Source organism: Cynocephalus volans, chromosome 4 (genome assembly GCF_027409185.1).
Source record: "Cynocephalus volans isolate mCynVol1 chromosome 4, mCynVol1.pri, whole genome shotgun sequence".
NCBI classification, from domain to species: domain Eukaryota; kingdom Metazoa; phylum Chordata; class Mammalia; order Dermoptera; family Cynocephalidae; genus Cynocephalus; species Cynocephalus volans.
The window spans coordinates 45,410,699-45,428,185 of NC_084463.1; the positions used below are offsets into that span (position 1 = coordinate 45,410,699).

Here is a 17,487-nt window from a genome sequence, read left to right on the forward strand (position 1 = left end):
CAAGAACAGAAAACTATAAACCATTCTCTGTCAGGAGCATACATGCAAAACACCTAAAAAATACATGAGCAAAACTAATTCAACAATATGTATAAAGAATTATGAAACATGACAAAGTGAGTCTGAGTTTTATTCCAGGCACAGAAAAGCTAGTTCAGCATTTAAATATCAACTAATGTAATCTATCACATTAACAGAGTAAAATAAAAATAACATGATTACAGCAATAAATGCAGAAAAAGCATTTGACAAAATAGTACACCCATTCATGATAAATACTCTCAGTAAACTAAAAATAGAGGGGGACTTCCTCAACTTGATAAAGACTATCTACAAAAAATTACAGCTAATGTCATAATTAATTGTGAAAAACTCAAAGCTTTCCTACAAAATCAGGAACAAGGCAAGAATGTACTCTTTCACCCCTCCTCTCAATATTGTACTGAAAATATTAGCTAATGCAATAACATAACATGAAATATAAGGCATATAGATGAGAAATAAATAAAATTGTCTTTGTTCACAGATGATATGATAGTCTATGTAGAAAATTCAATGACAGACAAAAAAACTAAAACTAATAAGTGATTATGTCAACATTGAAGGATACAAAGTTAATATGCAAAATTCAATCACCTTTCTATGTTCCAGCAACAGCCAAGTGGAATTTGAAATGAAAAACCTAACACTATTTACATGAGCACCCCCAAAATTATACACTTGAAGTCATATATCTCATAAGGAATTAACACTCAGAATGCATACATACACTCCTACAACTCAACAACCAAAAAACAAATAATCTGAAAAATGGGCAAACGACTTGAACAGAAATTGCTCCAAAGATGATATACAAATGACTAACAAGCATATGAAAAGATGCTTAACATCACTAATCATTAGAGAAATGCAAATCAAAACCATATGAGATATCACTTTGCACCCAATAGAAAATAACAAGTGTTGACAAAATTGGAACCCTTGTAAACTGTTGGTGGAAATGTAAAATGGTGAACTCACTATAAAATATAGTAGAGTGGCTTTTTAAAAAATTAAAAATAGTATTACCATGTAATCCAGCAATCTGACTATGTATATATCCAACATAATTGATGGCAGTATCTCAAAATATATTTGTACACCTGTATTCATAGCAACATTATTCACTTAGCCAGGAGGTGGAACCAACCCAAATGTCCATAGACAATGTAATGGATAAAAAAAATGTGGTGTTTACGTGCAAAGAAATAGTAGTGAGCCTTAAAAACAAAGGCAATCATGCAGAGTGAAAAAAGCCATTCAAAAATGACAAATATTGTATGTCCCCACTGAAAAGAAGTCAAATTTTTACAAACACAAAGTAGAATGGTGGTCGTCAGGGGTTGGAAGGAGGTAACTGAAAGTTGTCATTTAATGGGTATAGAGTTTCAGTTTTCCAAGATAAAAAAAGAGAGTTCTGCATATCTGCTGCACAACAGATCTAACACTAGGGTTAAGAAATGGTTGAGATGATAAATTTACATTACGTGTTTCTTACCAAAATTAAAAATAATTTAAATAATTATTTTATAGTCAATAGACGATCAAATTGAAACATTTAAAAAACCTTTGAGTAACCAAAAAGATGTTAGAAAAGCAAATGGACCAAAAGGCAATTGACACAAAGAGAAAATAAGTAGCAAAATGGCAGACTTAAATCCAACCTTATAAATAACGTATTAATGATTATATATTAATAATGATAAATAGAATTGGGGTGAATATTCTATTTTAGACAGAGTAAGAACCAACTGTATGTAATCCATAGAGACGTACTTTAAATACAAAGATGCAATCAGAATTAAAGTTAAAAAAGAGAAAAATGGAAAAAGATATACTACACACACAGTAAGTATAAAATCTTAAGTGGAGGTATTAATACTAGCAAAAAGAGACTTAGGGCAATATATACTACCAGAAATAAAGAGAGCACTTTCATAATAATAAAAGGATCATACGTGAAGATGATGTAACAATTATAAACAAGACTCAAAGTACAATCATGTGTTGCTGAATGACTGGGATGTATTTTGATAAATATGTCACTAGATGACTTCATTCTTGTATGAACATAACAGACTTACACAAACCCAGACAGTACAGCCTACTGTGCACCTAGGCTATATGCTATAGATTATTGGTCTGATCACCATAATATATGTGGTCCGTTGTTGACCAAAATGTGCTTACGAGGCACATGACTGTAACTGAAACAAAAAACAACAAAACTAATATGAGAAACTGAAAAATCCACAATCATACTGGAGAGTTAATAATCCCCTCTCAGTAACTGATGGAACAATCACATAAAAGTCAAAAAGAATACATATGACAAAATTTTACCTATGTGATAATGTGAAAATGTATATACATTTGATCTTTGTCCTCATCTCCTGGCATACAACTCATAAAATCATCAGAATCTCCAAACTGATAAGAATGTATTTTTCTATGCTAATGAGTTGCCTGATGGCTGGCTGCAACGACAGGATGAAGGATGGCTGTCAGAGAAACTTTGTAATTAGGGAGTTGGGATTTTCACCCCACCCCCAACCTCTGGGGAGGGTACAGGTCCTGAAGATCAAGTTGAGCACCATTGGCCAATGATTTAATCAACAATGCCTACATAGTGAGGCCTCCACAAAAACCAAAAGTCACAGGTTTAGGGGTGCTTCTGGACAGCTGAACTAATCCATATGCCCACGTTTTGTGCCAGGAAGATGGCATATGCCAACCCCAAGGGAATGAAAGCTCCTGCATCCCAGACCTTCCAGGCCTTGCCCTATGTGAGTGTATTCATTTGACTGTTTGTGTTTTTCAAACTTTCCTTCATAATAAACTGGCAAACAGAAGTACATTTCACTGAGTCTTTAAGCTGTTCTAGCAAGTTTATCTAGACTAAATAGAAAGAAGAATGTTGTGGGAATCCTGGTTGGTCAGAAGTCCTAGGGACCTGAACGTGTGACTGGCATCTGAAGTCTCCAGCAGCACCTACTGCCAGCCACCAGTGAGCCTTCTTAGACACCAGCCCAGTTGTGCTTTCACTGTTGGCATGAATCAAACCCAGTGTTTTGTAAGAAAATATATGTCTAAAGATATTTTCAGCACTCTAAGGACCTAGGATGTGACACAAACAGTGCCTGGTAAACAACAGAGCTTCTAAAGGCTTTGTTCCATAGCAGCCTTGGAGAAAGGGGAAGCCAGAACAAATGGCCTGTCTCAGAGAGTGTGTGGTTAGTTTGGTCTAATAAACTGGAGTACACAGGAAGTCCATGCTTTTTAAAGCAGTGATTACACTAAATCATTCCTCTGATCAAAAGACCAGAGTTACATTTTTAAAAAAAATGAGGCCATGGAATCCCCAACTTAACATAAGAACAAAATAGACAAATGAAATTGGTCAAGAGCAAAGGCAGACAATTAAGAAAAATGGATATTGACAGAACAGCAAGAGCCCAGATGGCAAAGTAAAAAGGCATGAAAGATCTATCCAAGGGATCAAGTCTGATCCCTAATGAAATAACTAGAGCAGGTGGCCAATGAGAATAACTGACTGCTTAGACAGGTGTCTGCAGGGTGCTTCCCCTTCCCACCAACCCCATCTGAAAGGATGTGCCCACATGTTCATGCCAATCTCCTCACTGTTAGCTGGGTGTATGTGGAGGGGCAGATGACAGTCACTAGGATCTCAATTAAGTTTTCAGGTAGTGGCATAATAAAAATATTTCTTGGCCTATTAAGAGGGACAAAGAATATTTTGCATGTAGTAGGAATTTATGGAAAACTACAGTTTATTGAAGATTGCTGAAAATTCTTACTTTTCCTCTTAATGATAGGTGAAATCTAATTGTCCTCCTTTGAATTTTGGCTGCTCTTGGTGACATGCTTGAGATGCTCTGCAGCTTCTAAGGGGAGATTTATAACTTTGAATAATGTGCTGCACATTTGCATGTACAGATGAACTGAGAGAAACATCCCTCTTAGAAGAAATCTAGAAATCTCCCCACTAGAAGGCACTGTCTCTGGAAGAGTTATTTAAGGACCTGTGGTTAACTCAAACCTATAGACAATCCAGGTTTTATGTATGAATAAAGTAATGCCTTCCACAAGCTGCCTGGAAGCACACTATATAAGAAACTCCAGAATGACCTCATTAAGAAGTTGTGCTTTAGCATTAGGTAACAGTTTTCACTGCAGAAAACTAAACGTGTTTACTTCCAGATCGGTAGTGAAAAACTTTACACTACATCACCTATGTGATCAATGAAGATGGTTTGTCGGACATTGGTGTCAGGATGTCTTTTTTTATTTTTTTTGACCGGTAAGGGGATTGCAACCCTTGGCATGATATGGTCTGCACCACGCTCAGACAGTGAGTGCACTGGCCCATCCCTATATAGGATCCAAACCTGTGGCCTCGGCGCTACAGTGCCGCACTCTCCCAAGTGAGCCATGGGGCTGGCCCAGGATGTCTTGATGTCCCATGAAAAACTAGCATACTCTCCTCTCAAATTCCATTCCAATCATGGAACAAATGAAGTTGCCGTTTTTATTTTTTCTTTTTGTGACCGGTAAGGGGATTGCAACCCTTGGCTTGATGTCATCCGCACTCCGCGTTCAGCCAGTGAGCGCACCGGCCACCCTATATAGGACCCGAACCCGCGGCGGGAGTGCTGCTGTGCTCCCAGCGCCGCACTCTCCCGAGTGAGCCAAGGGGTTGGCCCTGAAGTTACCTTTTTGCCATGACATCAGAAACACCAGGGATAAACTCACACTTAAATTAGAAGACTCTAAGTTCTTATAACCTGCTATGTCTACAGGCCAACTTTATCTTCTTTATGCACATTTCCTTTAAGCCGAGTTTTACTTATTTAAACTTTTTCATTTTAACTCATGGAGACCATAAAACTCATAAAATACAATATAAAACAGAATAAACAACTCACGTAAGATTTATTCATTTTTTGTTGCTCTTGGAAATGCACAGAGTACTCTGGCACACAGCTGAAAAAGAAAGAAAAATGGAATGAATTAATGAGAGAACTACCTGGTGCTGAGAGAAAACCCTCAATTGCACCCTTGTCCTGGGACTGTACCAGCGGTAGCTGTCACTCAAAGCAACAGAGAAAATAAATAAATAATAAAATAAATATCTCTAGTATATTTAAAAAAAAAAAAACATGGAAGATCAGTGTGGCTTAGTCCTAGATTCTTATAACCAAATCTCTGCACGTTAGCTAAAAAGGAAGGGAAAAAAAATAACCAGTCCACTTTTTCTTTCTTCTTTCTTCAGCCTTTTTCTTTCTATACAATCAACCTCCTTTGCTCAGCTCACTGTAAAACTTATCCTATTTTATGGAATGACATGTTGCATGATTGCAGAATCATAATGAAGTCAACTGAGATCTTTAAATTTGTTGTAATTTTGTTCTTTGAGAACCATTCTTTAATAAGTAACATTTCCTAGGCCCTTACCTATTCTTCTCAGTCAAACTCATCTCTTTTATGAAAGTTGGTCCAAAGCTCCCAATACTACCCAGTCTCAGACAGCTGTTGAATGAGAACATCTTAATCAGTCAATCAACTAGTGTGCACCCTAGGGACTAGGATGAATAATTGCATGTGCTGTGCAATGCTAGGACCGTGACCTTTCTGGAACTCTTCTGCCTCTGTTCTAAATTGCTACTGACAGGATTCAACCATAGGGGTTTTTTCAGGGTGGATTCCTATTCATAGGGCACCCTCCTTCAAACTTTGTAAGACCTGCTTTATTCAAAAAAAAAAAAAAAAAAACTACAGACCATCACTCAGTATCCCAATCTCCTCCCTAGAAGGCACTGTCTCTGGAAACTAGGTCATACAGAAACTTCTGTAAACTCAGAGCAGAAGTGCTAGGCAGGTTACACAGTGCAGGAGGGGAGCAGAAACTTCAGTAGCTGAAGAGACAGGAAGACAAACCACAAATACAACTGCCATATAGGAACACTCAGTGTGCACACACTTCACAATTATTTTTCTTGGAATTTGGGGACACTTCACTCATACTGTTAATCTGCTCAAATTATAGATGGGTAAACTAAATGTCAGATAGGCTAGTACCAAGCTCCGGTATGGAAGGGCTAGAATGTGGACTCACCGCACAACTCGCAGGCTCAGGCTGTCTGCACACACCTCCGCAACCCAGTCACAGAGCTTCTGGAAGTGCACACCCAGCCTTCTGGCAGTGGACCATCTTCTGACAAAGCAGTTACTGAAAGCACAGCCCAGGTTGCCGATTCCCTGGCTGGCCCATGTCTACACTCTTACTGAAGGTCAGGCTCACTTCAGACCCACCTGTGTTTTGGCAGCACCAAGTGCTGGGACACTCATCCTGCTCCCCAGGGTACCCTGAGGCCCATGGGGCTCCTCTTTCACCCTTGCCCCTCCCTTGAGGGTCACAGAACTTAATACCAGAATCTGAAAAGGAGCATGGGGACAGCCGCAGTGTCCAGAAATTCCAGGTGAAAGATGGCGGGACTGGGTGGGGACACGCATGCACGGAAGAAACCTGGAATAACGTTCCCGTAGTCCTGTGCTGATGACATCTTTGGAGGGTTAAACTACATTTCCCATAAGACTCTGTATTACTTCCATTAGATACCAATGGAGGAAATTCTTTTCCAGCAGGGAGTCCTGTTACCAGGAGACCATGGACCTGATGGATCAGGACTGGTCTCTATCCACGTGGCAGCGATGTGGGCTCCTGATTCTTTATTAAATTTTGGTTTGACAACCTAGGACATTGGGGGAATAATGGGGGAATTTAAATGTGGGCCAATTACATGATGATATTAATAATTATGTTTTGCTCTTATATTGCTGTAATAAAACCCACGTATAACTTTTTTCTTTTTACAGATGCATATTAAAGTTGAAAAAATATTTTATTTTACTTTAAATTTGTAAGCAAACAAGAAATGAATATGGTCGCTCTCTTCCAATCTATTAAAAGATGTTTGTTCTCATCCAATAAACTAATTTGTAAATCTTCAATTTTATTACAATTATATTACACAATTGGAAAAACTGCTGTTGTGTATATAGTGGAAGAAAATAGCAGGGTCACAGTGTAAATGGACTCCATAATCCTTGTGCCAATTTCCACTTGCAGTGTCTGATAACTATTTGCCCAGAAACTCCCAGATTATGTTAATCCATCCATCTATCTATAAATCAAATCTTTAGTTATCTGTTTATTAGGTTGGGGTGCATGTGTGTGTGTGTGTGACAGCCCAAAAGTCTGCCTTTTCCTCTCTGGTTTCTGCCACAAACTAGACAAGGAATTCTGTAAAAGGGTTTCTCAAAGTTTCTGCTAACACTGAAATTCCTCTTCAAAGAGGGAAATGCCTGATTCGAGTCATCTGGATTGAAGTGGGCTTGAGTGATAAAATGAAACCAAAATTACTCAGAGATTATTACCATGGGGATTATGACACTTGGTAAGAATGATGACAGTATCTAGTCTTTGGAATAATATAAGAATGGCATAATGAACATGTTATTATAAAGAGGAAAAAATAAAGTTACGTTTCAGAAATTATGGTGAAATACAGACATACGCAGGTTAACAAAACTGGCAGAATTTGTTGCTGACAGACCTCCCTTACAAGAAATGCATTTTTAAATATTTCTTTAGGCTGGAAGCAAGGGACCCTAGACAGTATTCAAATTCACACAAAAAAGCACAGGGCACTATTAAAGGTAAATATTAAACTATAAAAGACAGTATAAATGAACATTTTCCCATTTCTTCTAACGGATTTAGAAATCAATTGAATAAAATCATATATATATACAATGTAATGTTCTTCCTGTAATATATAAAAATACAATATAGTTGCCAATAAGAGTACAAAAAGGTAAATGGGAGCAAAGCAGTACTGGGTTGCCAAAATGACTCCAGATGATAATTCAAATCTGTAAGTCAAATAAAGATAATCATAAACTACAAATTGAAAAGTTAATAAAATTATTACATACTTATTACCCTTTCTTCTCCCAGTTTCTTCAATAGAAATAAAATTGTATAATATAATAATGTTACCAAACTAAACCTGGGTTTACTCACCCCAGTGCAACTAAACCAAGACATTAACACCAGGGTTTCAGAGAGGCAAATTTGGCTTTAATTACAAGGCCAAGTAATAAAAGTTGGATGGGTAATACTGAGAAAAATTCTGAACTCCCAAAAGTCTTGCAAGCAAAGAATCTTAAAGGAAAATGTTGGGGGTTAAGATAGGGGCTGTTCAGGTAGCCAGTGAACATTTCTGATTTGCTGAGTCTCTGAGGGCAAAGAAACAATATCCAGGAAAAAAAAAAAAAAGCAAATTTTGGTCTCTGCTTATCACTCACCTGGTTCCTACCAATCTGGGTTCCTGACATTCCACCGCCGACTAGCACATACCTAGGGCTGGGAAAATTCTGGGTTCTGTTCCCATAAAGACACTGTAAAGATATGTGTCAAGATAATGTCTTTTATCCCAGGAAATTTCTGACTCTGTTATATATGGGTAATGTTTCTATATATTACTGGAATTAAGGTAGTATAAATCTGTAGCTGATTCTAATAAGTTAAGATGTACATGGTAAGCTCAAACCAACTCATGGAGGCAATACGTTAAAAAAAATGGTGTAAAAATAATTAAAGAGATCTAAATCTTTCCACAGAGAAAAGATGAAACTAAATGTCTTAACTGGGAGGTTGCACCACATGTAATAAGGAATTAACGTTAATTCTAAACAAACAATTTTTTTTTCTTAGTTTTGGAACATTTTATTTACACTGACAGGAAACAAAAAAAAAAGGAAATAAATTTAATTTCACTCCTTTTCTCTCTCACTGTTTCATAGTGTATTCCCTGGAAGGTAAATTTAGACTTATTTTATTATGTTTTTAATTTTTATTGATTGTACATATTCATGGGGCACAGAGCTGACCATCAGTACCTATGCCCAAGATTTGGTGATCAGATCAATACTATCAGCATATCCACCACCTCAAATTGCAATTATTCCCTGCATCCCCAAAACTCTGATCAACCTCTTATCCCTCCCCCCACCCTTTAGCAATCTTAGACCTGTTCTCTCCCTCTACAAATCCAACACACCACTGTGGTATTTCTTTCCTTCCTTCTTTCTCTCTTAGTTCCCATCTATGAGTGATGACTTGTGGTATTTTTCTCTCTGTGCCTGGCTTATTTCTGTTAACATAATTTTCTCCAAGATCCTACATGTTACTGTGAATGGCAGAATTTCATTCTTTTTATGGCTGAGTAGTATTCCATTGTGTCTATGTGCCACATTTTCCTTACCCAGTCATCCACCACTGGACATTTAGGTTGGTTCCATATCTTGGCTAGTGTACATAGAGCTGTGATGAATATGTGAGTGCAGGTATCCCTTCAACATGGTGATTTCGATTACTTTGGGTATATATCCAGAAACGGCATTGCTGGAACCTATGGCAGATCTATCTCTAGTCGTTTGAAAAACCTCTGTACTGTTTTCCATAGTGGCTACACTAATATACAATCCCACCAACAGTGTAGAAGAGTTCCCCTTTATCTGCATCCTAGCCAGCATTTGTCACTCAGTCTTTTTTATTATAGCCCCTCCAACTGGCATGAGATGAAACATGAAAGTGGTTTTGACTTCCATTTCCCTGATGATTAATGATGTTGAGCATTTCTTCAAGTACCTGTTGACTACTTGTATGTCTTCCTCTGCAAAATGTCTATTCAGCTTTTTTGCCCATTTTTTAATTGGAACACGTGTGTGTGTATGTGTGTGTGTGTGTGTGTGTGTGTGTGTGTGTGTGTGTGTTTACTATGTCTGTAGCTGTCTGAGCTCCTTGTACATTCTGGATGTTAATCTCCTGTCAGACATACAGTTTGCAAATATTTTTTCCCATTCTGTAGGTTGCCTTTTCACTCTGTTGATTGTTTCCTTTCTTGTACAGAAGTTTTTAGTTTGATATAATACCACTTATTATATTCTTTTGTTGTTTGTGCTTTTGGCCTCTTATTCAGAAAATCTTTGCCCCCATCCTGCTTCCTGAAGTGTTTCTCCCATGCTTTATTCTAAGAAATTTATAGTTTCAGACCTTATACTTATGTCTTTAATCCATTTTGAGTTGATTTTGGTATATGGCAAGGGTGTAAGTCTAGTATCATTCTTCTGCATATGGATGCCCAATTTTCCCAGCACAATTTTTTGTAGATGCAGTTTTTTCCCCAACGTATATTCTTGTTACCTTTGTCAAAGATCACTTGGTTGTAAGTATGTGGTTTGATTACTGGGTTCTCTATTCTGTTCCATTGGTCTGAGTGTTTATTTTTGTGCAAGTACTATGCTGTTTTGGTTACTGTAGTTTCCTAGTATAATTTGAAGTCAAGTAATGTTATGCCTTCAGCGTTGTTTTTTTTTTTTTACTCAGGATTGCTTTGGCTATTCAGCATGTTCTGTTGCTCCATATAAGTGTTAGGATTGCTTTTTCTATTTCTGTGAAGAATGTCATTGGTATATTGACAGTGATTGTTTTGAATCTGTAAATTATTTGGGGGAATGTGGATATTTTCACAATGTTGATTCTTCCTGTTCAAGCGCATGGCATGTCTTTCCATATCTTTTTGTCTTCTTTAGCTTCATTCAGGAGTGATTTGTAGTTCTTGTTGTAGAGATCGTTCAGCTCCTTGGTTAAATTGACTCCTAGGTATTTTATTTTTCCGGTGATTATAAACGGGCTTACTTGCTTGAGATCTTTTTCTGCTAGTTCATTATTGGAGAATATAAATGATACTGATTTGGGAGCATAGATTTTTTATCCTGCAACATTACTGAAATTCTTTATCAACTCTAAGAGGTTTTGGATACAGTCTTTAGATTTTTCCATAAACAGGATCATGTCATCTATAAACATGAACAGTTTGACTTCATCCTTTCCAATCTGGATTCCCTTATATCTTTCTTTTGCCTGATTGTTCTGGCTAGTACTTCCAGTACTATCTTAAATAGGGGCGGTGATAGTGATAGTGGGCATTATTATCTTGTTCCCATTTCGAAAGAGCTGAAAGCTTTATCAGGATAGTGGTGGTGAGTTTGTCATATATGGCTTTTACGGTGTCAAGATACATTCCTTCTATGCCTGATTTGCTGAGAGCCTTTGTCATTAAGGGATGTTGAATATTGTTCAATGTTTTTTCTGCATCTATTGAGATAATCATATGTATTTTTGTCCTTGACTTAGTTGATGTGGTGTATCATATTTATTGACTTACATATACTTGACTCCCTGGGATGAATTCCACTTGATCATGGTGAATAAGTTTTTTGAGGTGTTGCTGTATGCTGATTGCTAGTAATTTATTTAGGATTTGTGCCTCTATGTTCATCAGAGATATTGACCTGCAGTTTTCTTTTTTTTCTTTTTGGTTTTGGTGTTAAGGTGATGCTGGCCTCATGGAATGTATTTGGGTGAGTGGCCTCTGATTCAATTTTTTGGAATAGTTTGAAGACAACTGGCATTAATTCATCCTTAAAGTTTGGTAGTATTCAGCAGTAAAGCCACCCAGACCTGGGCTTTTCTTTTTTGGGAAACTGATTACTGCTTCAATCTTGTGCTTGTCATTCATCTGTTCAGGTTTTCTATTTCTTCTTGGTTCAGTTTGGAAGTTTGTTTGTGTCCAGAAGTTTATCCATTTCTTCTAGGCTGTCAAATTTGCTGGTTTATAGTTGTTTGTAACAGTGTCTAACTATTCTTTGCATTTCTGTGATACGAGTTGTAATGTCTCCTTTTCATTTCTGACTTTTGTTATATGGGTCTTCTCTCTTCTTCTTTTTTTCTCTTTAGTTGACCTACTAATAGTTTTTCTATTTTGTTTCATTGATATTTTGTGTCAATTTGGGGTTCTCTATATCATTTACTTCTTTGATCTTAACTATTTCTTCCCATCTATTACTCTGGGATTGGATCATTCTTGTTTTTCTGGTTCTTCAAGGACTAGCATTATTTGAAATCTTTCTATTATTTTGATATGAACATTTATTGTGATAAACTTCTCTCTTAGTACTGTTCATGCAGTATCTAACAGATGTTGATATAATGTATCTATTTTCCTGTTTTCTAGAATTTTTTTGATTTCCTGTTTAATTTCTTCTTGGGATCATAGGTCATTTAGGAGCCTGTTGTTTAATTTCCATGTATTTGGACAGTGTTATGAGATTCTCGTTATTAATTTCTAGTTTTAATCCATTGTGATCTGAAAAAATAGTTGAGACAGTTTTGATTTTTTAAAAATTGTTGAGACTTGATTTGTGACCTAATATGTGGTGTATCCTGGAGAATGTTCCATGTACTGATAAGAATGTATGTTCTGTGGCTGTTGGATGAAATGGTCTCTAGATCTCGGCCAGGTCCAATTGGTCTAAAATGTAGTTAAAATCCTGTGCTTATTTGTTGATTTGTTGCCTGGACGGTCTGTCCAATGCTGAGCAAGGATTGTTCAGTTCCCCACTATTATCACGTTTGGGTCTATCTCTTTCTTTAGGTCTGATAGTGTTTGCTTTATATATCTAGGGGCTCCAGTGTTGGGTGCATATATATTTATGATTGTCATTTCTTCTTGCTAGATAGATCCCTTTATCATTATATAGTGGCCTTCTTTGTCTCTTATTATGGTTTTTAAAACCTATTTTATGCAATACAAGAATAGCTACTCCTGCTCTTTTTTTTTGTTTGTTTCCAGATACATGCTATATCTCCTTTCATCCACTCATTATTAGTCTGTGTGCATCGCTGTAGGTGAAGTGAGTCGCTTGAAGACAACATATAGTTGGGTCTAGTTTTTAATCTAACCCATCAGACTGGGGAGCTTAACTCATTTACACAGAGGGTTATTTATGAGAGGTATTGTCTTACTCCTGGCATTTTCTCTTTTCATTCAGATATTCTCTCTAAAACATCCCCTTTTATTATTTGTCATCAATGTTTGTTGGTTTTCTGAGCTGGTAAGATTTAGTTTCTTTTTTATTACTCATTTGCATTTGTGTTTTACCAGTGGGCTTTGTTCTTTCTTGTATATCATAGTAGTGGTCATTATTTTTCAGATTCCAGATGCAGGATTCCATTGAGAATTTCTTGCAGGGCTGGTCAGATGGTGATAAAATCCTGCAGATTTTGTTTGTCTGGGAAATCCACTATTTATCCATCATTTCTGAGGGATAGCCTTGCTGGTTATAGTATTCTTGGCTGGCAGTTTTTTTTCTGTTAGTATTTTGAATATGTCATCCCACTTCCCATTTTCTTCTCATCTGTACAGTTTCAGTTGTGAAGTCTGCTGTTAGTCTGATGGGGCTTCCCTTATAAGTGATTTGATATTTTCCTCTTGCTGCTTTTAGGATTCTCTCTGTCTTTGAGTTTTGCCAGTCTAACTATAATGTGTCTTGTAGAGGATATTTTTGGAATGAATCTGTTTGGGGACCTTTGAGCTTCCTGAACCTGAAGTCTGTGTCTCCTTCTATATTTGGAAAGCTTTCCCCTATTATTTCATTGAATAGAGTATCAATGTCTTTACCTTCCTCCTCCCCTTCTGGAACACCCATGATTCAGATGTTTGTGCACTTATTGTTGTCTGCTAGCTCTCTTAGACTTTCTTCATTTTTTAAAAATTCCTTTTCCTTCTTTTTCTCTTTTGTCTTCCTGGGTTATTTAATAAAGATCATCTTCAGGATCAAAAATTCTTTCTTCTGCTTGCTCTAATCTCCTGCTTGAGCTTTTGCTTGCTTTTTATTTTTTATATATTTTTTATTGAATGAACCCTTCAGTTCCAGGAGTTCTGCTGCATTGTTTTTAAAAGTATTAATCTATTTTTAAATTTCCTCCTTTATATTCTGGAGACTTTTTCTCATTTCATTGGGTTGACTGAGTATTCTCTTGTCTCTGTGAGTTTCTTTAAGATAGTTACTAGGGATTCCTTTTTAGTCATTTCAAGGGTTTCTTGTTCTGCATGGTCTAGTACTTGAGAATTACTTTATTTCTTTGGCAGTGTCGTATTTTCTTTTCTCTCATGTTATTAGTAAATCTATGTTGATATCTGGTACATCAGTTCCTTTTTCTATAACTCTGGAGTGGACTTTGAGGAGGAAGACTTCCTTCACCTTTTCCGGGCTCCTCTAGTGACTCTCCTTGTCTCAATGCAGCTGAATATTTTGCAAGTCACCTGCACAGTAGTAGCGGCTGTTACTGTGGTGGCAACCCATCCTTGCAGTGATAGAAATTGTGATGGTGGTTCTTGTTGATGACTAGCACAGAAGTGATGTGGGGCCTACTAGATCATGGTGGGGCTGGTTCCTGCCTTCTGTGTGGGTAGAGTGGAGGGATTCTCAGGGTTTTTGCCTGCCTGATGCACTATGGTCGTAACGGTGCTGGCTCCTGCTTTCTGTGCAGGCAGGCTGGAATGTTGCCTGGGGATTTTACCTGCCTTGGTATCCCTAAACACGGAGGCACTGGCTGTTGCCTTCTGTCCACAAACAATTTTTGTCACACACACAAAAAATGAGGTAACACTTCCTGATTCATCTTATGAGAATAGCATTACCTTGATATGAGAAGTAGACAAAAAATAACATGAAAAAATAATATAAATAAAAATTCCTGATAAGTGCAGATACAGAAATCCCCAATAAAACTAGCAAACTGAATTCATCACCATACAAAAATTATTACACATTACCAAATGGGATTATTTTACACATGCAATTTTGACTCAACATCCAAAATCAATTAGTTCAATACAGAATATTAACAGGTTAAACAAAAAATGCAATGATTCTTTCAACAAACACAGAAAAACATTTTACAAATCTGATAACTATTTATTATAAAACTCCTGGCAATCTAGGAATAGAAAGAAACTTTCTATACCTGCTAAAGTGTACCTAGGAAAAAAATCTACAGCTAATGTTATACTTAATGGTGAAACCCTGGTGCTTTAGCTCAAACTCTGAGAAAAAAAGAAGAATGCCTACTACTACCACTCCATTTAACATTGAATCAAAAATATTTGCCAGCAAAACCTACATAAGAATAACAAACAAAACTCTGAAAATTAAAAAAGTAGAACTGTCACTGATTACAAAGACATAAATTTGTTAATAAGAATATTTAAGAAATTTACTAAAACCCATTGAAACAAATGAATTTACCAAAGTCATAAGATACAAGATCAACATAAAAAAAAATCCAATTACTCATTATGTACTAGCAATGAGTAACCTTATAATGAAACAGACAAACAAACAAAAAACAATTTCAACCATAATAGCATAAAAAAGAAAGGAATATTCAGGGAAGATTTAACAAAAAAGTGCATGCCTTTTACACTAAATAAGTAAATAAATAAATAATAAATAATGCTAAAACGTATCAAAGAAAATTCAAGTAAATACAAACACATCCAATGTTCAATGTTATAATGCTAAGATGAAAACAGTCCTCAAATTCATCTAAAAATTTAATGCAATCCTTTCAAACTCCCAATTGTATGTCTACAGAAATTAACAAGCTTATTCTAGAATTTATATGAAAATGAAAGAGAAACTAAAATCCCCCATCTTGAAAAGAAAACTTAAATGACTCAAACTTCCTAATAACAAATTTCACTAGACAGTTACACAAACAAAGAGAGTGATACTAACATAATTATGGATTCTTGACAACCAAAAAAAAAAAAAAAAACAACAACAACAGAATGAAAAGTCCAATAAAAAACACTTTGATTTATGGTAAACTGATTTTGACAAAGTTTCCAAAGAATTTTAAAGAGAAAAGAACATTTTTTTTTTCCAACAATGGCGCTGGAAAAAATTACATATCCATCAGCAAATGTAGGAAGTAAAACCCCTAACTCAAATCATACAACAAAAAAATTCTGAAAATGGATCGTACATCTAAACATAACAGATAAAACTATAGGAGGCTTCCTGTCAAGATGGCAGATAGACAGTCCCCCAGCATCACTCTCTCCCACAAAGCAATATACAGCTATAAAAAAGCAACAACAGCCAAGCCAGAGCCACTAAAGCTCAGGGGAAGAGGAGAAACCTACAGAGTGCATGAACGCAGGAGAAGCCAACATGAGAGAAAGAAAAAACTGCTCCAGCTATTTAGTGCCACAGCCACTGTCAGAGACGACAATTGTGTTGTAAATATTAAAAGTCTGGTGGGCTCCTGGAGGAAGAAATAGCATATAATATGTATGAGCTGATAGACCCCCCCTCTTTCTTATACAGGGCCATATATAGAAGACAAATATTGGTATGGTAAGATTAAATATGAGTAAAAAATTTTTTTTGTTTATGGAAAAATCAGTTAGGTTTGGGCTTGTAAGTTGTTCAAAATTTTTTAAACAAAGAATCGTTTTACACAAATAGTTAAATCATGTTATAAAAGGATGTGCTTTTTAAAATATTTGTTGCCTTTAGTTGATTAAGATAAAAAATTAAAATCAAAATAGGTGATGGATATGTAAATCATATGTTGTAAGGGTTAAATGTTTTACTTAAGAACCGCATGTGCTGCCAACCGTGAGGTTTCTGGTCACTGGCCACAGACCTCAGTTTGTAACTCTTGCTTGCTGGTTTCACTTTGAAGAATGATATGGACTTTTCTGGGAGATTATGATCTGTGACTGACTGAAGACAACCGATTGAGGTAACTCACTACTTTTGTCACTTTTTAAAGAATGATATGTACTTTCCTAAAGATAATGATTTATAAATAATGACATGTAGTTCCTTAAAAAGTTATGATTCAGCATAATCAAAAAGGAGTGACTTAAATATTGTATTGATCTATTTTATGTTCATAGTTTAATATTAACTTGATGAAAAATGTTTGCTTTACGTAATCAGAGGATAGACATGGTATAAATAAAGGAGAATGGCTTTTGTTCACCGTCCACTGATGCACTAGACATCATTGGGCCATCTTTTTTTTTTTCTTTTCGCCAACTCCACACATCCTTCTCAGGCTCCAAGAACCAGCTGGAGCTGGACTCCGGCATACCCGTACCCCACCACCTTTGTGCTGCCCACCCAGTCCTCCCTGGCAAGCAGCAGTGTGGTCATCATGCAAGAGCTCACCCTCAAGAGCATATCATTTCCAAGAAGGGATACAAGAAGCCACCACCAAGAGTCAGAAGAAGAAAGGCAGGAGGCACAGGAATCCCCACTGAAAGAGCTGCTCCACCTAACTGTAGGAGGTGCTGAAGCAGATGCACCCCAAACCAGCATCTCCTACAAGGCCATGGGCATGATGATCTGTGTCAACAACATCTTGGGCACATTGCTTGGGTGACTCCCAACCTGGTACCCAACAACACGTGCTGGACCATCATGTCCAGTGTGCTGCAG

General features: G+C 36.7%; 1 protein-coding gene across 4 annotated transcripts in view; it reads right to left on the minus strand.

The window, feature by feature from the left end:
- Positions 1–17,487, minus strand: part of LOC134375838 (zinc finger protein 208-like) — a 56,632-nt gene that overhangs the window by 12,032 nt on the left and 27,113 nt on the right. For 3 of the 4 annotated variants that reach the window (XM_063094587.1, XM_063094584.1, XM_063094585.1), the window contains exon 3: positions 4,986–5,043. In XM_063094587.1, coding sequence (XP_062950657.1) covers positions 4,986–5,043 — 58 coding nt within the window. Of the gene's footprint in view, positions 1–4,985; positions 5,044–8,430; positions 8,509–17,487 lie in introns of those variants that run through there. The other variant, XM_063094586.1, reaches the window with a different exon arrangement.